The sequence below is a fragment of the Chlorocebus sabaeus genome, chromosome 22 (genome assembly GCF_047675955.1).
Source record: "Chlorocebus sabaeus isolate Y175 chromosome 22, mChlSab1.0.hap1, whole genome shotgun sequence".
Taxonomy (NCBI): Eukaryota; Metazoa; Chordata; class Mammalia; order Primates; family Cercopithecidae; genus Chlorocebus; species Chlorocebus sabaeus.
In genome coordinates, this window is record NC_132925.1 from 87,552,686 (window position 1) to 87,573,761 (window position 21,076).

Below are 21,076 nucleotides of genomic sequence, written 5' to 3' on the forward strand. Positions count from 1 at the left end.
GCAAAACTCCGTCTCAAAAAAAAAGAAAGAAAGAAAACTTTTCCCTCCACTCTGCTGGGCTGTTTCATTCTCCCCTCTAGGTTTCCAATCTTCGCCTTCTCCTGGCAGCCCCTCACATTGTCTCGACGGGCTCTTACCACCATCTAGCGGGTGAGGCGGGCCTGGGCTCTCACCGTGAGGGCAAAGCCTAGCGGCCATGACCACACCGAGGTACCCAGGACCCCACGGGAGGCGCTCAAGAAACGGCCCCTGGGGAAGAGCTGGCACACGCACGCACGTGCGCACGCCCATCCACAAGCAGACCCCTTCCTGGGTGCAAACCCGGATACGCTGGGACCCGCTCCTATTCGGAAACCCACCTGGCTTGCGGGGGGCACAAATCGGGCGCGCGCGCACGATCCGCCCCCCCCCCACAGACCACCGTGATCAGGGCGCACACACACGCGCGTCCTCCCACGCACGCTCCGTCACACGCAGGCCCCCTCTCCCGCCACAGAGGAACGCGCTGGCGTGCGCACGGCGGATCAATCAGCCTTAGACCCACCCGGACCGACGCGCAGGCTGCGCGCACGCGCGGCTCCGAGTCCCCGCCTCCCGGCCGCGCCTGTCGGGGGCGGGGCGCCGCTGGGGGCGGGTCCTGCGGCACCGCCCGGGAAGCTGCGCGAGGCTCGACAGCCTCCGCCACATCCTTCTCCTCTCTTGGTCCAGCGAGCGGAGGCGGGCCAGGGTCAAGCGGAGGGCTGCGACGGCGCGGACGGAGCGAAGCGCCGAGCCATGGCGCACCAGACGGGCATCCACGGTGAGGGCGGATGGCGGGCGGGCAGGGGGCCTGGGTCTTGGCTCTCGGAAGCGCCCCCTCCCCGGCTCTCGGCCCCTCCCTCCACCCCGCACCAACCGGGAGAAGCTTCCTGTTCTCTTTTGCAGCCGTGGGTCGCCTGGGGTGGGCACATCTGGGGGAGTACGGACGTGGTGTGCATAGCTGGGAGTGGGTGTACATGTACGTACACAGCTGGGGTGGAAGTATCTGTGTGCCTACCTGGAGATGAATGTGGCTGTGTGTGCCCATCTGTATATTTTTGTTCCTTTCCTGTAGTGGGTGTACACGCATGTGTACCCGTCTTCCGTGTACAGTCCTACGTGTGCACCTCTCGATGTGACTCCCTTGTGCACATCTAAGGGTCATTCATGCACTGGCACTAGTGGCTGTTTGAATGGACACTGTAGGTCGCATAGGACCCTCTTTAGACATCAGTGTTTCATGGCAGTGTGCACATGTATGTGGGTGTCTGTGTGTGTGCATAGTTGGAGCACATCTCAGTGTGCATTTGTTGCCAAGGATGCATATACCGCATGTGTCTGTATGACTTGAATGGGTTTGTGTATGTGTGAGGGGACCCTGACCTTTGCTCCTCCCAGGACACTCACTCTCCCCAGGCTGGGGAAAACCCAAAACTGAGACTGCTAAGTGGGATGGAGAAAGCTGCCTATCTGACCTTGACCTCTGACCTCCCTCCCATTTTCCGTTGTGACTTTCTGAGCCTGTCTCAGTCCGGTTGGAAGATCCCAGCTCCAGGCTGCAGACAGGGAAGAAGTCCAGATATGGGGTTTGTGGGGGAGAGTCCTGGCCCTAAATAATCCAGGCCAGCTCTCACCCCCACCCTCCCCCTATCCCTAGGAAGCTTCACCATCCCCTAGCATCACACCCCCCCTCCCCCAGGGGTCCCAGTTTCCTTCTTGGACGGGCTGTGAGAGAAGCAATGGCTAGGAGCCAGGTGCCCTGACTCTACCTGGGGCTCAGTGTCCTCATCTGTCACTGACCTGGGAGGGCTGCCTGGCCTGTGGGGAAGGCCCAGGCTGTTTGCCCAGACAACCTGGCTGGTTTGGCCATCAGCCACCCCTCCCACCGCACTAGGATCCCCTGCTTGGGGCTGCCACCATCGACCTGCCTGACCACCTGAATCCTGGTGCGGTTGTGGCCACTTGGTGGCTGCGCTGCCCTGAAAAGGTTTCCCTGGCCCTGCGAAGGCAGGGGCCTGGGTCAGGGCCAGGCCTCCCAGATGGGCCAGCCTTTCTCCAGGAGGAGCTGGCAGGCGGGCTTCATGACTCAGCCCCACAGGAGGGAACTGCCTCGTGGCCAGCTTCTTCCTTCCCCTTTGTCTGGTCGTAGCTGCTGCCTCCCGGCCTCCAGCCCTGGTGGAGGAGATCCCAGGACGTTAGCCACCCCATACCCCTTCCCTGCTGCCTCACTCTCTCATTACCCATAGTGAGACAGGCCCACTGAGGGGGTCACTGGGGACTGGGCTGCCCCCAGTCCTCCTTCCGCCTGTGAGCAGCCCACTCCTTCCCATTTCTGGCTGGGGGAGTTGGCAGGAGAGATCACCCTGGAGGACCAAGTGCCAGCCCTGTCCTGACCATAGGTGTGGATCTGCTGACCTCAGAGCAGGGCAGGAAAGGGACCTGTAACGTGAGGCTCACTGGAGTCGGAGGGAGGGTGTTCATGAATCATTGATAATAGAGGCTCAGGTGTCCCAGGCCTGGTCTCTGGATTATTGATGGCGGCTGGGCAGGCATTGGGGCTGGGGTGGGCAGGGAGGTGTGCCTTCCCCTGCTGGGGTGTCAGTTTGCCCTGGTAACACTAGAAGGGGCCCGTCGGCCTGTCCTTTGGGAGAGCTTCTTGGTCTCCCGGGAAGGTCTGGGCAGGTAGAAGAGGCAGCTCAGCACAGTCAGCTTGCTGTTGTTATCGTAATAAAAGATTAATTGTTATTAGTAGAGGCCACCATTGCCAAGCCCTTTCTCCCATTTACTCCTCACCACAGCCCTGCCAAGTTTGGGGCTATTATCTCCATTTTATACACTGAAGTTCAGAGAGGTCAGGGGTCACCCAGCTAAGGGAGAGGTGGAGCCCCAGAGGCCAGGCTTGGGGCCTCAGGGACCTGCTTGGGATCTGCCAATGGAAAGTTCTGTCCTGGCCCAGTGGGACGGTGTCCACCTGCCTACAGTTCCATGCCATGTTTCTCTGAGCCCTAAGGGTCTGCTGAGCTCAGCTGGGCCCCAGCCCACCCAGTGGCCTTGGAGGGTGGTGCATAGCCTGAGGTCTCAGATTAATGGTCACTCTGCAAGGGGGGCACCTGAGGACATGACCAGAGTTTGTTTTCCTAAAGGCCCCCCCGCCCCTGAGTTGCCCAGTCCTGGCCCTATAAATATTCTCTGACCTCAGGCCTCCAGCTGTGTTCCTGATGGAATTCCCCTGACCCCTGGGCAGCCTCAAGGTCACTCTGGCCAAGCCCTGCTCACCCAGGGACCCAAGCAGGGACCTTCCCCGCATGGTCCGTGGTGGTTTCCCTGTCCACTAGTAGATCCACCACTTATGGCTCCCTGGCTCTCACCATGGTCCTCATCTCTGCCCTGGGGTCCTTGGTCACTCACTGGCTCTCACCTTCCAGCTCTACAGCCCAGTGGCCAAGATGGAGTCTCTCTCTCTTTTTTTTTTCTGAGGTGGAGTTTCACTCTTGTTGCCCAGGCTGGAGTGCCATGGTGTGATCTCAGCTCACTGTAACCTCTGCCTCCTGGTTTCAAGCGATTCTCCTGCCTCAGCCTCCCAAGTAGCTGGGATTACAGGCGCAAGCCACCATGTGTGGCTAATTTTTTGTATTTTTAGTAGAGGCGGGGTTTCACCTTGCTGGCCAGGCTGGTCTTGAACTCCTGACTTTAGGTGATCTGCCCACCTTGGCCTCCCAAATTGCTGGGATTACAGGCACGAGCCACCGCACCTGACCAAGATGGAGTCTCTTAGTGAGTTTCCGGGGTCCACTCCTCCTGGAAGCTGCCCCAACTGCCTGAGGGTTAAAGGCGTCTTGTCCCCCCACTCCCCACAGGGCTGTGTCTGGGTTGGCTGTGGTTCCTCAGGGTCTCAGGGTTAGACAGCCTGGCTTGAGGGCTGGGACTGGGGCTGCACACATGGGTGTCATGTGTGTCCATGTGCTTCTGTGTACACTTTGATACATCCAGTTGCCTGCACACACGTCTTAGCCAAGCTCTGCACTTGCCTGCCTGGGTGTGTGTTAGCAAGCTGGGGACTATATCTCTTTGTGTGTTTGCATATCTAAATGTGTGTGTCCATTTGTGTTTGAGCAACTGAGCATGTGTTCATGTATGAGGGTGTTTGAATTTCTGCTCCTCTGTCACACCTCCATGTCATGTGTTACATTCACACATGCTGGATTGAGCTGTGTGTGTGTGTGTGTGTGTGTGTGTGTGAATGGTCATAGTGGTCATTACACAGTGGGGGCATTTGTCTGTGTTCCTTTGTCTGTGTATATGACCATGCTGAGTGTGTCCAGGCCAGCCCAGAGCTCAGCCATCCTGGGGGGCAGGGGGCAGATGGAGGCTATTCACTGTGGCTGGGCTGGCTTATGCCAGAGCCTGCCCATCTTCTGATGAGCTGTCCCATCCCTGCCCACCCCGCCCCATCACCAGACCTATCCCAGCCAGCAGGCCACTCGCCTGCCACCTCTGCTGGCTAAATTTGGGAACTTGTGTTCAGTGGCTGTCTCAGGTTCCCAGTCACATGGGGGGCTGTATTTAACCTGGTTCCCAGCTCAGCCACCAGACCCTGTGGGACAGAGCAGGCCCCATACTCGTCTCTGTCCACTCTGCCCACTCATCCCCCACCATGTTTCTTGTTCTTATAGCCACGGAAGAGCTGAAGGAATTCTTTGCCAAGGCACGGGCTGGCTCTGTGCGGCTCATCAAGGTTGTGATTGAGGACGGTGAGTGTCCCTCACAGGCCAGGGCATAGGCTTGGGGGTGGACTCTGCTGCCTATGTGGGTGGGGGAAGGTAGATGTTGGCCCCTGGCCTGCTGGGGACAATTTCCCCCTCTGGAAATGAGTGTGAGGAAATCCTGACAAAGGAGAGCCTCACAGGGCAGCATCAGAGGTGAGTGTGATTGTCACCTCTGTTATGCAGAGCAGGAAGCCAAAGCTGGGGTCAGCAAACAGAGCCCTGTCCTGGGGTCCCGCCACCTCCCAGAGACTGCATGGGTATTCACATGGGCCTGGTCAGAATGCCGAGCTGGGCTGGGCAGAGGGGCAGGGGATAAGTGAATCCAGCACCGCCGCTTGTGGTTGGTGCCACCCACCCCTGTCTGTGGCCTGGCCTGGCTCAGCTGCTGGCTCAGGGGAGCTCTAAGGAGATCCTGCACCCTTCTCTTGGAAGTGCTCCCATGATGGGGAGAAGGGACGAGTGTCTGGCTCATCTGAGAGCAGGATGAGAGGGTTCTAGGCTTGGCTGGGTCTTGGCCTGGCCCCTGAGAATCTGGGAGCTGTATAGAGGGCATGCTGGGGGCGCTGGGACTTGAGCTGAGGCCTGAAGTGGGGAGGGTTTGGGGAGGCAGAGGATTAAACTGAGGAGGATTGGGAGGTCAGAGGACAGAGAACATTTTTTCCCCTTTCCTCCTTGCCAAGGGACTGCCCCTTTGGGTGAGGGGTACAGACTTTGGGACTGGTGTGGGCCAGGCTCCCCAGAGGTCCTCCCAGCTCTCCTCAGTGGCCATTCAACAGCGAGTACTTTGGATGGCTGCCCGAATGGGCCTGGTGCTCAGCTGACTTGTCGCGCGTTGAGTTGGCTCAAAGCAGGGTCTGCCATTCCAAGTTTTAGGGCCTCAGTCGTGCTTTGCCCAGGGACTCCAAATTCTGATGCCCTCAGAGACTGGGCAGGGGTCACTATGGCAGGATATTGGTGATGGCCTCCTGGAGTGGCAGGCCACAGCCACCCCACCCTTAAAGAGGCAGTTGCACTCATTGACCCCAATCCTCAGCCCTCCCTGTTGCCTCCCAGACAAGATGTCCCTGCAGATTTTTTTTTTTTTTTTTTTTTTTTTGAGACCGAGTCTCGCTCTGTCGCCTAGGCTGTAGTGCAGTGGTGCGATCTCAGCTCACTGCAAGCTCTGCCTCCCGGATTTGCACCATTCTCCTGCTTCAGCCTCCCAAGTAGCTGGGACTACAGGTGCCCGCCACCATGCCCGACTAATTTTTTTGTATTTTTAGTAGAGACGGGGTTTCACCATGGTCTCCATCTCCTGACCTCGTGATCCGCCTGCCTGAGCCTCCCAAAGTGCTGGGATTACGGGCTTGAGCCACCATACCCAGCCGTCCCTGCAGATTTTAAGCAGGAGGAATCTCTGGATTGACTTTTATCTCAGTTCTGCATGACAGTTTTTGGGGTACCTGGGAGTGCCCAGGAGGGTCCAGGCCCCCGATGGGCAGCCACTGTCCTTTTCCAACTGAGGGTGGCCCCAGTGTGGCCAGAGGGCTTGATATTTCTAGAGAGGCTGAGGATTCCACTTCTTATGTAAAAGTTTCCAGTTTAAAAATGTTAGCAACAAATTCAGCAATGTGGACAGTGCTGTGGGGGCCAACACAGGCCATGACTACTCAAAGTCACTGTGACTATGATCCTGTCTGAGTTCTGGGTGGGCAGGTGAGGAGGCCGAGGCCTCAGAGGGCCTGGCCTGTTGGGGTGTCCAGGCATCAGGGCGCCTGCCCCCATCAGGAGAGCCTGGTAGACTGACACCAGGGCCCCCAGCCAGGCTGCCTGCCCCAGTTATTGCTCCAGGCTAGACCTGTGTATACCCAGGCTGGTGTCTGGTGCCCGGATGAAGTCCCAGCCTACAAGTGCAGCTCGATGCACCATTCAGCCAAGGAGCTGGCAGGCCTGTAGGGCCTAGGCACTTAGATGGTAGCTGCTTTGGATCTGTAACATTTTCAAGAGGACTGCAGCTGGCAGGTAGCCGCAGGATGTCTGGTTATGCAGGGTCTGGTAGGAGCCCCTGCTCCTCCTCCCCAGCGGCTTTTGCCCCTGCAGGTCCCTGTGGCCTGGGGCTGTGATCTGCCCCTCAGCACATTTGTCCTGAGGGGGTCTGCTGCAGTTCTTCTGCTGGAGCCCCAGGGGAGGAGGCGAGCAGGAGACAGTTTCATGGAGACTGTGGGCTGAGCAGCTGTGCGGTGGGGTGGGGTAGGGAGCACCCAGGGGTGTGGTGTCTGTGAGGGGCTGACAGCTGTGTGTCTTTGTGTGGCTATTTGTGTTGGTGATCTGCGAGTGTGTATGTGGGGGGGGTGGGGCGGGTATGCACGCGCTGGGGATGTGCAGGGGGGCAGCCCCCAGGTGGCAGCTTTGTGTCCTCCTTTGCTCACTCATTCAGCCACACAGCCTCACACTTCTGGGACCTGGGGGCTCCAGGGAAGGTGAGGGGCAACCGGCAGCTCTGAGCCAGCTGGGCAGCCACGGTGAGGCTGGAGGTCCGCAGCGGGAGGCGCGGTGGGAGCTGGGAGCGGCTGCTCACCCGGCCTCTGCCCCCAGAGCAGCTCGTGCTGGGTGCCTCGCAGGAGCCGGTGGGCCGCTGGGACCAGGACTATGACAGGGCTGTGCTGCCACTGCTGGACGCCCAGCAGCCCTGCTACCTGCTCTACCGCCTCGACTCACAGAATGCTCAGGGCTTCGAATGGCTCTTCCTTGCCTGGTCGCCTGATAACTCCCCCGTGAGTCCTGGGCCAGTGGGGAGTGAGGAGGGGAGCTGGGGCCGAACTGAACAACAAGGCCTTGCCCTGGGGGATCTAAGAGGGGACACAGGCCTGCCCCTGGAGGACGGGGGAAGAGCTGTCAGGCCCTGCCCTAGGGAGTCTGAGAGAGGGTCAAGGCCCTGTGCCTGCTGCCTGGGTACCTCACGCTCTCCAGGCATCAGCTTGGCTCCAGAGGCGGTGGTCAGGCTGGACAAGGGCTCCCCCTGCTGGTGGGAGCCACCTGCTGCGTCTTGGCCCTCTGCCGGGTGTGCCAGTGCAATGAGCCTACCGGGTCGCTCCAGAGGTGCCTGTCTGTTCCGGGAGAGGCAGCCCTGCCCAGAGGCCTCTCATGGTTTGGTCCTTGCCCTTCAGGTGCGGCTGAAGATGCTGTATGCGGCCACACGGGCCACAGTGAAAAAGGAGTTTGGAGGTGGCCACATCAAGGATGAGCTCTTCGGGACTGTGAAGGTAGCCCTAAGCCAGGACTTACCGGGACACGGTCCTGGGCCCACAGAGAGGTCACTGTGCAGGGTCAAAGAGCAAGCCAGTGCCAGCCTTGGGAGGAAGATGGGGGCGCTGGGGGAGTCCAAGGACTGCAAGCGGGGGTGCTCGGTGGGCTTCCTCTAGCCCACCCCCAGGTGCCCATTTATGGCTCTGCATTCACCCCCACCCCCGCAGGACGACCTCTCTTTTGCTGGGTACCAGAAACACCTGTCATCCTGTGCAGCACCTGCCCCACTGACCTCAGCCGAGAGAGAGCTCCAGCAGATCCGCATCAACGAGGTGGGTTGGGTAGCAGAGGCCCCAGCCTCGAGCCCTCAGGGTCACATTGGCCCCATGGCAGCCTGTGCTGCCTGGGAGTCACACCCTGCTTTGGGCCGGTGAGGGCCTCCCTCACCATTCCCCTACCCACAGGTGAAGACAGAGATCAGTGTGGAAAGCAAGCACCAGACCCTGCAGGGCCTCGCCTTCCCCCTGCAGCCTGAGGCCCAACGGGCACTCCAGCAGCTCAAGCAGAAGATGGTCAACTACATCCAGCTGGTGGGTACCTGCTCCCTACCCTGGCACATGCTGCTGCAACCCCTACTCCTGCCCGTGCACATGTGCTGGTGTGCATGGAGTGCCCACCCCATCAGCCTGCAGCCTGTCCCCTTCAGCTCGGCCATGTGCTCATGGGAACACATGGTCCACCCCACCCCTCCCTGATCCCTACCTATTCCGCCTCGGGCACAGTCACTGTGTGCACATAGATGCTCTCAGGTCCCTTGTCACCCAGGCCCTGCTCATACACAGGTACACCCGTGAGCACACTGCCCCATTCTGCCCTCCACACATACCCCTGGGGTCACACTGACCCCTCAGTCCCGAGCCCCTTCCTGTCCCAGATCCCCTCTGTTGTCTCCTTGACCACCCCGTTTCCCTAGGCAGCGTCCTTCTGCCCTGGCCGTTCTGGCTGCCCCTTTCAAGCAAAATGGCTCCTCCCTTCCAAGGTGCTTCCACCAGAGGCCTTGCCTCTGAGGATGGGCTGGCCCGGTGGCAGTATCTCCCTGAAGTTGAGACCCTCCACACCATCCTGTCCCAGGAGTCACTACCGTTTACTACCCTTGGGAGTTCCCTCTATAGCACAACCTTCAAAGGGGCAGAGTTGGAGCTGGGCCCAGGACTGGCCTCTTCAAAGGGACCCCCATAGAGTGATGGCCATTGCAGGGCAGTCTTGGGAGAGGGAGGTCACATCAGGCTCCTGCCACCAGCTAATCCTATTTGAGGGCTTCTTGGGGAGAGGGGCCTGGGCCCACCCCAACCTGGTGCTCTCCCATCTTCCCTTGGCCCTGGGCAGAAGCTGGACCTAGAGCGGGAAACCATTGAGCTGGTGCACACAGAGCCCACGGATGTGGCCCATCTGCCCTCCCGGGTGCCCCGAGATGCTGCCCGCTACCACTTCTTCCTCTACAAGCACACCCATGAGGGCGACCCCCTTGAGTCTGTAGGTGAGTGGCCATGGCAGGGCCGCCAAGCCTGTGGCTGGGTGGAAGCAGGGCTGGTCTGCAGTGGGGCAGGCCCGCTCTGGGTGTGAAAGTCAGCAGGTTTCCCAGGCCTCCCAGGCTCACCTCCTGCCCCCCACAGTGTTCATCTACTCCATGCCGGGGTACAAGTGCAGCATCAAGGAGCGCATGCTCTACTCCAGCTGCAAGAGCCGCCTCCTCGACTCCGTGGAGCAGGACTTCCATCTGGAGATCGCCAAGAAAGTAGGCCCCTCCCCAGGGCCTCGCCTCCCCAGACCCTATCACCCCCAATCTCCATGTGACGCGCTGGGGTCCTGAGATGACGGCAGAGCAGGAACCATTGCTGCCGTGTTGATCACAGGGCGTCTGAGGCCCAAGGGGTGACACGCATGGCCCAAGGCTGCCCAGCTGATTGGTGGCTCAGAAAAGTCCAAGTCCTGGCCACATGTCATGTCCTTTCCCTGGGCCTGGAGACAGGAAGTGACCCCGGCAAGCAGAGTCCAAGGCATGCAGGGCAGCAGGCCCGAAGCTCTTGTTCTCCTGGGGGTGGCATTCCAGGTGGGGATTCAAAGGGAGACCCCAGGAGACCCCAGGGCTAGGATGTGAGATCAAGGGGTACCCCAGAAGTGGGGGCTACCAGGGGTGGTATGTGTCAGAGCCCCTCCCATTGGAGTGACCAGTGCCTTGCCCCATGCAGATTGAGATTGGCGATGGGGCAGAGCTGACGGCGGAGTTCCTCTACGACGAGGTGCACCCCAAGCAACACGCCTTCAAACAGGCCTTCGCCAAGCCCAAGGGCCCAGGGGGCAAGCGGGGCCATAAGCGCCTCATCCGTGGCCCGGGCGAAAATGGGGATGACAGCTAGGAGGCTGGAACAGGGCCGGCCACATGTGGACTGTGGGGCTGCCTGCCTTCCGCTCCCTGCCACCGTCCTCCTTCCTGGGCTCCAGGAAAGTGTTTCCAGGAGGGCAGGAGGGCTGGCGGCTGAACGCACTTGCAGCGTCCGAGGGCCACCGGGCTGGCATTTTGTGACCCTTCCCTGTTGCTGTCCCTGCATCTCATGTGTGTTCCCAGGGTGTCCGGGAACCCTGCCTGGCTGGCTTAAGGGGGCTGGGTCAGGGGCCTGGCATGAACCTGGCCTTCTGGGGAACTGAGACTAGGGTCCCAGCACAGCCCAGAAACCTTTGGCCACAAGAGGTGGGGTCGGTCAGGGCTGGGGCAGGGGTCACTGCAGTTTGGGATGGTTGAATGCTGTATTTTCTAAAGAATAAAATATTTTTAAATCAAGACTTGTGCTTGGCCCTGAGAGACCGCCTCTGGCCCTGGGAATTGGTCAGTCTTGTGCATGTAACTGTCCTTTCCCAGTAGGGGAGAGGGGACTGCCAGCCTGTGAGGTGGAGCCCCAGCACTCCGCCGCCAGGTGTGTGGGAGAGGCTGTGCCTGTGAGGGGGTGCGCAGCCTCACTCGGGTCTCCCAGTTAACAGGAGCCCTGCTTGAGAGGCAGGCGCGCCTCCACTGTGACATGAGGGATCTGTGTATGGTCGTTTGCTGTGGCTGCTGTAACAAATTACCACCAACTTAGTGGCTTAGAAGAAACCCAAGTGTATTCTTACAGTTCTGGAGGCTGGAAGACTGAGATGGGTCTCACAGGGCCAAAGCTGAGGTGTTGGCAGGGCTGACTCTGTCTGGGCCCCTCAGGAGAACCCATCTCCTGGCCTTTTCTGTCTGTATTCCTTGACTTGGGGCCCCTTCCTCCACCTTCAAAGCCAGAGGTGACATCTCTGATTCTGCTTCCCTCGGCCTCTGGGCTCCCGTGGCCTTTTGTAGTCAAATCTCCCTCTGTCTCCGTTTCATAAGGGGTATTGTAATTGCATTCACCCTCCCCACCCCCACCACCTACCCTCTTCAAGATGGGTAACTTAATCACATCTGTGAAGTCCTTTTGCCATACTCTATGTGGGGCTTTGGGGTCATGTGTTTGCAGGTTTGGGGGATTAGGACAAGGATCTCTGACAGGGATTTTATGCAGCCTTCCACATGGGATAAGGGCTCCTCCCCGAAGGCTTCCCAGCCTCCCTGGGCTGAGGCCAGGACAGGTTTTTCTATGGACGTCGGTATTGGTGTCTCCAAGCCGAGTGTGTCCATGTACGTGGGTCTGTACGTGTGTGTACAGACCCCTCTGTCAGCTTACTGGCCTGTCTGGTTTTCTGCCTCCAAGGGAGGCAGGGCTACTGCTGAGTATGGGGGTCTGGGTCCCTGGTCCAAGGGACTCTGGGAAAGTCTCATGCTTGGGGCTCCACAGGAGCCCGAGCTTTGGTGTATGCCTCTGAGAGGTGGATGGAGGGAGTGAATGCAGGTGCCTTCCGCTGCGGGCAGGCAGGAGTGGAAGCATGGGGTTGATGCCTGCAGCCCAGCTGCTGAGTGGGCACTGCTCTCCCTCCTGGCTCAGGGCAACATTCCATCCCTGGCGCCTTTCTGAGCCCCTGCTCAAGCCCTTAGAATTGTAGAGAGGAGAGCCAGACCCTAGCTAGGATCCAGAGGAGGCTTGTCCTTGCCCAGCCTAAACGCTGGCTCCCAGGTGGGCAGGAAGATGATGCCATCGCCCCCTGCTGCTGAGCTAGCTGGATGCCTGGCACTTTGGAGCCTGCCTATCATGATGCCCACCCAGAGTGGGCCTGCGGGGAACAGGCTGGCAGATGTACAGCCTTGCCTCCTCCCAGCAGCAACCCCATTTGTTCATTCATTCTTTCATTCATTCATTCAGCCTTCACTCAGAAACGCCCTATCCGTGCCTGCCCAGAGCCGACTGCTGGGTACACATAATTCAGCAGATATCAAGCACTTGCTATGTGCTGGGCACTGCACTGGATCCTGGGGATGCAGATAAAAGATACGACCCTCATGAAGCTGGCATTCCAGCAGAGGAATAAGACAATATACAATAAACCATGAAAGATCAGTGATCCGGTGTGCTAGCAGTTAAAAAATGCTAGGACAAAGAGAAACAGAGCAGGCAAAGGAGCTTAGGAGTGCCAGATCTGGGGTGGGAGGTTTCTAAGAAGGCTGGATGGCCCTGTTGAGAGGGTGACATGGGAGCAGAGACATAATGGAGGCAAAGGAGGGGTCATGTGAGACTTGGGGGAGTTTCCAGGCAGAGAGAACAGCACATCCCAAGACCCTGAGGCAGGAGGGTGCCCAGGGGCTACTCAGTCAACTGCAAGCAGGCCAGTGAGCGTGGAGAGCACTCGGGAACAGCGGAAGGTAGGTCCCATAGGGCCTTGTTGGCCATCTGTGGACTGTGCCTTTGATTCCAGAGTCAGCCAGGAAGGAATCTGAACAGAGAAGGGACCCAGTGTGACTTAGGTTCCTGTAGGGGCTGAATGTGACCAGCCCTTGGAGGGTGGACAGCAGGGCAGGACAGCCAGAAGGGCGGTGGCGTGGGTCTAGGAGAGAGGATGGAGGCTGGTGGACACGGCAGTGGGCTGTGGGCACACCCTTCAGCATGGTGGACCCAGCAGGACTTGCTGAGGGGCCCGGGGTCAACTGAGGCTTTGGGCCGGAGGAATCTGAGTCCTGTCACCTAGGTCAGAAGGAGTGTGGGAAGAACTGATGGGGAGGACCGGCTGGGGGCCCCACTGGGTCAGCGCACACCTGGCACCTAGGAGCCCCATCTGGAGTGACGTGATGTGTGCTCTGATGGGGCCCCAGGGGCTCTGAGAATGCGGAGGAGGAGGTCTTGTTTCCGGAAGAGGTTGCAAGGCTGTGGTGAAGGCAGGTGCAACCCAGCCTCCCGCTCAAGCTACACCCTGGCCCTCCACACACGAGGCCCTGCAGAACTCTGGAGATGGTGCCCACAAGGGCAGGAAAGGACAAGTCGGGAGCCGCTGTCCTGAGGGCACCAGCTGTGGTGCGGGAGCCAAGACCTGAGGGTGGAAGAGTCCTCTTAGAATGGGGATTGCCCAGCAAGGTGTACCGCTACTGGTGCTACCCCAAATTCCCATCTCTCCCTGCTCTCCACCTGGGCTCTGGGCCTTAGCTCCTCCCTGGGCTTGGTAGAGGACAGATGTGAGGCCCTCATGGGATGTTGGCTGTCTGAGAGGGGAGTGGAAAGAGGAAGGGGTGAAGGAGCTGTCTGCCATTTGACTATGCAAATGGCCTTGGACTCATGGGACCCTGTCCTCCTCACCATGGGCAGGGTGGAGTGGAGGGGGAGCTACTAGGCTGGTATAAAAGTCTTACTTCCTCTATTCTCTGAGCCGCTTCTGCCCCCGTGGGAAGGGACCTCGAGTGTGAAGCATCCTTCCCTGCAGCTGCTGTCCAGTCTGCCCGCCAGACCCTCTGGAGAAGCCCCTGCTCCCCGGCATGGTAGGACAACAGCTCTCAGTCCCTTGGGGAAGGGAATATCCTGGGAAGGGGTGAGGAAAGAGGTGGGCTTGGCAGCTGCAAGCAACAGTGACGGGTTGTCACCCACATGGCCCTGGGGACACTCACTGAATCCTGAAGACATCAGAGCTGAAGCCCTCTTCTTCTTCTTTTTTTTTTTTTTTTGAGACGGAGTTTCACTCTTGTTGCCCAGGTTGGAGTGTAGTGGCTTGATCTCGGCTCACTGCAGTCCCCACCTCCTGGGTTCAAGGGATCCTCCTGCCTCAGCCTCCCAAGTAGCTGGGATGACAGGCTTGCACCACCATACCCAGCTAATTTTGTATTTTTAGTAGAGCCAGGGTTTCTCCATGTTGGTCAGGCTGGTCTTGAACTCTCGACCTCAGGTGATCCGCCCACTTCAGCCTGCTGGGATTACAGGTGTGAGCCACCGCGCCTGGCCACTGAAGCCCTCTTCTGAGCAATGAGACCCAAACCCACAGAGGGCATGAGGAGGCTGAGGCAGTGACACAGCTGGGTCTGGAGCCTGGGTTTGGGTCTCACTGGGCCTGCAGCTTGGGGCTGGCTCTGTCTGGCACTTTGCTGGCCACCCCTCCTTCCATCTGTTCTGACCTGTAGGGCAAGGGCTCTCGGGCTAGGTGAGACGGGCAGAGAGTGATGGAGCTGTGCAGTGCCCGCTGGCCAGGGTCCCTGGGAGGCAGCTGGCCCGGGCCATAGTGGGAGACTCTCATGCCTGCCTGGATCTTGGCTGAAGGGAAAGGAAGGGGTTGTGGGGAGGCTGGTGGGGGGCAGAGAGCGGATTTCAGGGCAGCTGGAGGGGAGGGAGCCAGCTGCCACCTTGCTCAGGAGCAGGAAGGGAAAGTCGGGGAGAGACAGCGGGTGCCATGGGCCACCTTGCCTGGCCTTGTATAACCAGGGATTGGTTATGGTGAAAGCTCCAGATCATAAGTCTGGATTCTAGGTCTCAGTCCTGGTTCTGAGGCCTAATTCTGAGTCCAAGATGGTCTGAGACCGAGTTCAGGTTCCCCACAAGCCATGGAGGATGGGAATGGGGCTTGGCAGCCAGGGAAGAACTTCTGCAGGTAGGGCTTGGGGAGAGGGGTTGGACGATGCCCATGAAGTGGAGTGGGTGGAGGTGGAGCTGGGGGCCGACCACTCACACAGCCCTCCTACCCCCACAGGGTTTCTGCTGCAGCGCCCTGCACCCTCTGTCTCTCCTGGTGCAGGCCATGGTACTGGCCACGACCCTGGCCCTGGGTACCTTGCCTGCCTTCCTACCCTGTGAGCTCCAGCCCCACGGCCTAGTGAACTGCAACTGGCTGTTCCTGAAGTCTGTGCCCCACTTCTCCGTGGCAGCACCCCGTGGCAACGTCACCAGCCTTTCCTTGTCCTCCAACCGCATCCACCACCTCCATGATTCTGACTTTGCCCACCTGCCCAGCCTGCGGCGTCTCAACCTCAAGTGGAACTGCCCGCCGGTTGGCCTCAGCCCCATGCACTTCCCCTGCCACATGACCATCGAGCCCAGCACCTTCTTGGCTGTGCCCACCCTGGAAGAGCTAAACCTGAGCTACAACAGCATCACGACTGTGCCTGCGCTGCCCAAATCCCTCATATCCCTGTCCCTCAGCCACACCAACATCCTGGTGCTAGACTCTGACAGCCTCGCCAGCCTGCATAGCCTGCGCTTCCTATTCATGGATGGCAACTGTTATTACAAGAACCCCTGCAGGCAGGAACTGGAGGTGGCCCCAGGTGCCCTCCTTGGCCTGGGCAACCTCACCCACCTGTCACTCAAGTACAACAACCTCACTGTGGTGCCCCGCAACCTGCCTTCCAGCCTGGAGTATCTGCTGTTGTCCTACAACCGCATCATCAAACTGGCGCCTGAGGACCTGGCCAATCTGACCGCCCTGCGTGTGCTCGATGTGGGTGGAAATTGCCGCCGCTGCGACCACGCTCCCAACCCCTGCATGGAGTGCCCTCGTCACTTCCCCCAGCTACATCCCGATACCTTCAGCCACCTGAGCCGTCTTGAAGGCCTAGTGTTGAAGGACAGTTCTCTCTCCTGGCTGAATGCCAGTTGGTTCCGTGGGCTTGGAAACCTCCGAGTGCTGGACCTGAGTGAGAACTTCCTCTACAAATGCATCACCAAAACCAAGGCCTTCCAGGGCCTAACACAGCTGCGCCAGCTCAACCTGTCCTTCAATTACCACAAGAGGGTGTCCTTTGCCCACCTGTCTCTGGCCCCCTCCTTCGGGAGCCTGGTCGCACTGAAGGAGCTGGACATGCACGGCATCTTCTTCCGCTCACTCGATGAGACCACGCTCCGGCCACTGGCCCGCTTGCCTGTGCTCCAGACTCTGCGTCTGCAGATGAACTTCATCAGCCAGGCCCAGCTTGGCATCTTCAGGGCCTTCCCTGGCCTGCGCTATGTGGACCTGTCAGACAACCGCATCAGCGGAGCTTCAGAGCTGACAGCCACCGTGCAGGAGGTGGATGGAGGGGAGAAGGTCTGGCTCCAGCCTGGGGACCTTGCTCCAGCCCCAGTGGCCACTCCCAGCTCTGAAGACTTCAGGCCCAACTGCAGCACCCTCAACTTCACCTTGGATCTATCACGGAACAACCTGGTGACCGTGCGGCCGGAGATGTTTGCCCAGCTCTCACACCTGCAGTGCCTGCGCCTGAGCCACAACTGCATCTCGCAGGCAGTCAATGGCTCCCAGTTCCTGCCCCTGACCAGTCTGCAGGTGCTGGACCTGTCCCACAATAAGCTGGACCTGTACCACGAGCACTCGTTCACGGAGCTACCGCGACTGGAGGCCCTGGACCTCAGCTACAACAGCCAGCCCTTTGGCATGCAGGGCGTGGGCCACAACTTCAGCTTCGTGGCCCACCTGCCCACCCTGCGCCACCTTAGCCTGGCCCACAACAACATCCACAGCCAAGTGTCCCAGCAGCTCTGCAGCACGTCGTTGCGGGCCCTGGACTTCAGTGGCAATGCGCTGGGCCGTATGTGGGCCGAGGGAGACCTCTATCTGCACTTCTTCCAAGGCCTGAGTGGATTGATCTGGCTGGACTTGTCCCAGAATCGCCTGCACACCCTCCTGCCCCACGCCCTGGACAAACTCCCCAAGAGCCTGCAAGTGCTGCGTCTCCGTGACAATTACTTGGCCTTCTTTAAGTGGGGGAACCTCATCCACCTACCCAAACTGGAAGTCCTTGACCTGGCGGGAAACCAACTGAAGGCCCTGACCAATGGCAGCCTGCCCGCTGGCACCAGGCTCCGGAGGCTGGACGTCAGCTGCAACAGCATCAGCTTCGTGGCCCCCGGCTTCTTTTCCAAGGCCAAGGAGCTTCGAGAGCTCAACCTCAGTGCCAATGCCCTCAAGACAGTGGACCCCTCCTGGTTTGGGCCCCTGGCGAGTGCCCTGCAAATACTAGATGTCAGCGCTAACCCTCTGCACTGTGCCTGTGGGGCGGCCTTTATAGACTTCCTGCTGGAGGTGCAGGCTGCCGTGCCTGGTCTGCCCAGCCGGGTGAAGTGTGGCAGTCCAGGCCAGCTCCAGGGCCTCAGCATCTTTGCGCAGGACCTGCGCCTCTGCCTGGACGAGGCCCTCTCCTGGGACTGTTTCACCCTCTCGCTGCTGGCTGTGGCTCTGGGCCTGGGCGTGCCCATGCTGCATCACCTCTGTGGCTGGGACCTCTGGTACTGCTTCTACCTGTGCCTGGCCTGGCTTCCCTGGCGGGGGCGGCAAAGTGGGCAAGGTGAGGATGCCCTGCCCTATGATGCCTTCGTGGTCTTTGACAAGACACAGAGCGCAGTGGCAGACTGGGTGTACAATGAGCTTCGGGGGCAGCTGGAGGAGCGCCGTGGGCGCTGGGCACTCCGCCTGTGCCTGGAGGAGCGCGACTGGCTGCCTGGCAAGACCCTCTTTGAGAACTTGTGGGCCTCGGTCTATGGCAGCCGCAAGACGCTGTTTGTGCTGGCCCACACGGACCGGGTCAGTGGCCTCTTGCGTGCCAGCTTCCTGCTGGCCCAGCAGCGCCTGCTGGAGGACCGCAAGGATGTTGTGGTGCTGGTGATCCTGAGCCCCGATGGCCGCCGCTCCCGCTATGTGCGGCTGCGCCAGCGCCTCTGCCGCCAGAGTGTCCTCCTCTGGCCCCACCAGCCCAGCGGTCAGCGCAGCTTCTGGGCCCAGCTGGGCATGGCCCTGACCAGAGACAACCACCACTTCTATAACCGGAACTTCTGCCAGGGACCCACGGCCGAATAGCCCTGAGCTGGAATCCTGCACGGCGCCACCTCCACGCTCACCTCACCTCTGCCTGCCTGGCTCTGACCCTCCCCTGCTTGCCTCCCTCACCCCACACCAGGCACAGAGCAGGCACTCAATAAATGCTGCCGAAGGCTAAATGGCTAATCCTGAGCTCACTGGAGGCATGGACAGGAGGAGGGAAGGGAGAATTCTCCAGGCCTCCACGAAGCAGCTTAGGGAAAATTGCCGTAAAGACAGGACAGAGGTCTTCAGGGGAGGAAGCTGCTAAGCTCAGTTCTCTGGGGAGTCTGATGATGGTCTTTGGATGTGGTTTTGGTCCTTCCCAGAGAGCAGGGGCCCCTTTTAGTCCCGCCCAGAATGCCCGGCCCTACCTTTCCCATGCAGAGCCGGGCAGCCCCTGACAGACTTGGCAGCACCCCTTTGTTGACGGGTCTCAGGTATTTGTCTCCCTCACCTACTGGACTGGAATGCCTTGAGGGCAGAGAAACTGCAGGCTTGGTTCCTTTCTGGCACTCAGCAAAGTCTTGAGCGGCAACAGCTCTGGGGACTGTTCGTTCCAAAATGGAAGGGGAGAATGAATTGCAGCAAGGGTGGAGGGGTGATTGTGCCCTTTGGTGGCCATGCCTGTGCCAGGCGGAGAAGGCTGGTTCAGGTTGGGGAAAGGAAGGCCTGTGGGTGCATCCTTGCAGCAGGGAGCTGGGAGCCACAGACAGGAGAATCCACTCCTTTCTCTTTCCACCTACAGGTACTTGCTGGGTCTCTCCATTCTGATATTAAAGGGATACCTAGGCAAGTCACCTCCCTCCCTCCCTCCCCCTTCCTTCCTCCCTCCCTCCCCCCTTCCTCCCTCCTTCCCTCCCTCCCTCCCTCCCTCCCTTCCTTCCTTCCTTCCTTTCCCTTCCTTCCTTCCTTCCTTCCTTCCTTCCTTCCTTCCTTCCTTCCTTCCTTCCTTCCTTCCTTCCTTCCTTCTTTCCTTCCTTCCTTCCTTCTTCCTTCGTCTCTCTCTGTCTCTCTTTTTTCTTTCTGAGACAAGGTCTCACTCTCTCACCTAGGCTGGAGTGCAGTGGCATGAACGCTGCAGCCTTGACCTCCTGGGCTCAAGCAATTCTCCCACCTCAGCCTCCTGAGTAGCTAGGACCACAGGGGTGCACCACCATACTCAGCTAATGTTTTATTTTTTTGTAGAAACAGGGTCTCACTATGTTGCCCAGGCTGGTCTCAAACTCCTGGATGCAAGTGATCCTCCCACCTCAGCCCCACAAAATGTTGGGATTATAGGCATGAGCCACCAAGACTGGCCTTTTTTTTTTTTTTTAGCCACTGTCTTGCTCTGTCACCCAGGCTGGAATGCAGTGCAATGGTGGGATCACAGCTCACTGCAGCTGCAACCTTCTGGGCCCAGGTGCTCCACCTCGCCCTTCCATGTAGCTGAGACTACAGGCATGTGTCACCACACCCAGCTAATTTTTATATTTTTAGTAGACACGGGGTTTCACCATGTTGCCCAGGCTGGTCTTAAGCTCCTGGGCTCAAGCAATCCTCCTGCCGCGGCCTCCCGAAGTGCTGGGATTACAGGTATGAGCCTCTATATTTGATAGTGTACATTTCAGGATAGAGCTGGGAGCCCTGATGACCAGTGTTTGGAGAGGTCAGGGTCTGTCCTCAGCAGGGTCTCCTCCACACTCTGTGTGGAGCCATGAGGAGCGTCAGGCCTGGAGCCCCTGAGGGGCCTTCTCTTGGACGGGCAGCCTACACCATTACCGCAGCCGAACCTGCCCTTTGAGGAACAGGGGAGAAATATGCAGGCTGACAGGTCAGAGCTGGAGCCCAGTTTGGCCGGCTCAGGCCGGTTTGAGATCTGCTCGTCCACTCAGGGCCTCTGGAGGAGAGAGCTGGAGTTGGCAGCAGACAGCTAACTTGGTGGGCTGGTCATGGGCAGCCCTTGGAGGCTTGCTTTTGCCCCACTCCCCAGGACATGGCTGTGGGGAAGTCTAGGCTGCCGTCCTCTTTCTGACTTAGGTACAGGGGCTCCTGTACCTAACCTGTACCTCCAGTGGACTGGAGTTCCCTGTTGTCTGCTCATCTGAAAGAAGGAAGGCTCTGACCTACCAATCGGAAGCCCTGTGCCCCACGTGGGCTCTGACCCAACCTGTCATCCTTCCTTGGCTGCCTGCAGAGAAAAGAAAACAACAGTCCTTTTCCCCAGGCTGGAGTCTAGGGGAGTCCCCTGTTGAGTGGCTCTGAGACTATTCTGGCCACAATCAGGGGTAGGGACAGGAAGCTGGAAAAAAAGTCCCATTCAAGGAACTGTATTTTGCATGTGAGAGGCAAGGCAAACCTGCCTCTCTTGGGATTGCCAGGCCTACCCTCCGGTAGTTCCTGGTGGACCTTCCATCTCCCCATCCCCCGCCCACCTTCACAGTCCTGATGCTTTTGGGGCTGGAGATTCAGGAGAGCATTTGGAGAGGAAGCACGCAGGCCATGGTGGGGGGCTGCTGGGCTCGGCTCGAGTGAGTCGGGGGGGTCTGTGGCACTTGGCTCTGTGCTGTCTACATGATCAGAGAAGCCGAGCACCACTATCTGAGGTCCTTCAGGAAGTGGTTGGAGCTGGGCCAGAGTGGGGCTGGGTGGAAGGCAGCGCCCTCTGTACTGTAATCAGGAAGGGTGCTCAGAGATGGCTCCAGGCTCTCCATGCGGCAGCCATCCTTGCCCATCAGCATGGCCAGGAAAGAGACAGGACTCAGACCAGATTGCCTGGGCTTGCCTCCCAGTTCTGCCATTTGGGTTGTCTCAGGCAGATGACCTCCCCTTCTGAAGCCTCAGCTTGCTTGTTCTATAAATGGGAATGAGCAGCG

General features: G+C 59.2%; 1 protein-coding gene across 3 annotated transcripts; it reads left to right on the plus strand.

The window, feature by feature from the left end:
- Positions 1 to 608: 608 nt before the first annotated feature.
- On the plus strand, positions 609 to 18,356 carry LOC103227720 (twinfilin-2). Of its 3 annotated transcripts, none has more exons than XM_007984475.3 (9): positions 609 to 799; positions 4,692 to 4,769; positions 7,359 to 7,537; positions 7,931 to 8,026; positions 8,237 to 8,341; positions 8,474 to 8,599; positions 9,396 to 9,546; positions 9,683 to 9,804; positions 15,123 to 18,309. In XM_007984475.3, the coding sequence occupies exons 1-9, from the start codon at positions 775 to 777 to the stop codon at positions 18,216 to 18,218; spliced, it is 3,978 nt and encodes a 1,325-aa protein (XP_007982666.3). In that variant the 5' UTR covers positions 609 to 774; the 3' UTR covers positions 18,219 to 18,309. The 3 variants fall into 3 exon arrangements, with proteins under 3 accessions (XP_007982666.3, XP_007982665.1, XP_007982664.3); XM_007984474.3 differs by lacking the exon at positions 15,123 to 18,309 and adding an exon at positions 10,259 to 10,848; XM_007984473.3 differs by lacking the exons at positions 609 to 799; positions 4,692 to 4,769; positions 7,359 to 7,537; ... (3 more) ...; positions 9,396 to 9,546; positions 9,683 to 9,804 and adding an exon at positions 13,808 to 13,926 and having other exon boundaries at positions 15,123 to 18,356.
- The last annotated feature ends 2,720 nt before the right edge of the window (positions 18,357 to 21,076 follow it).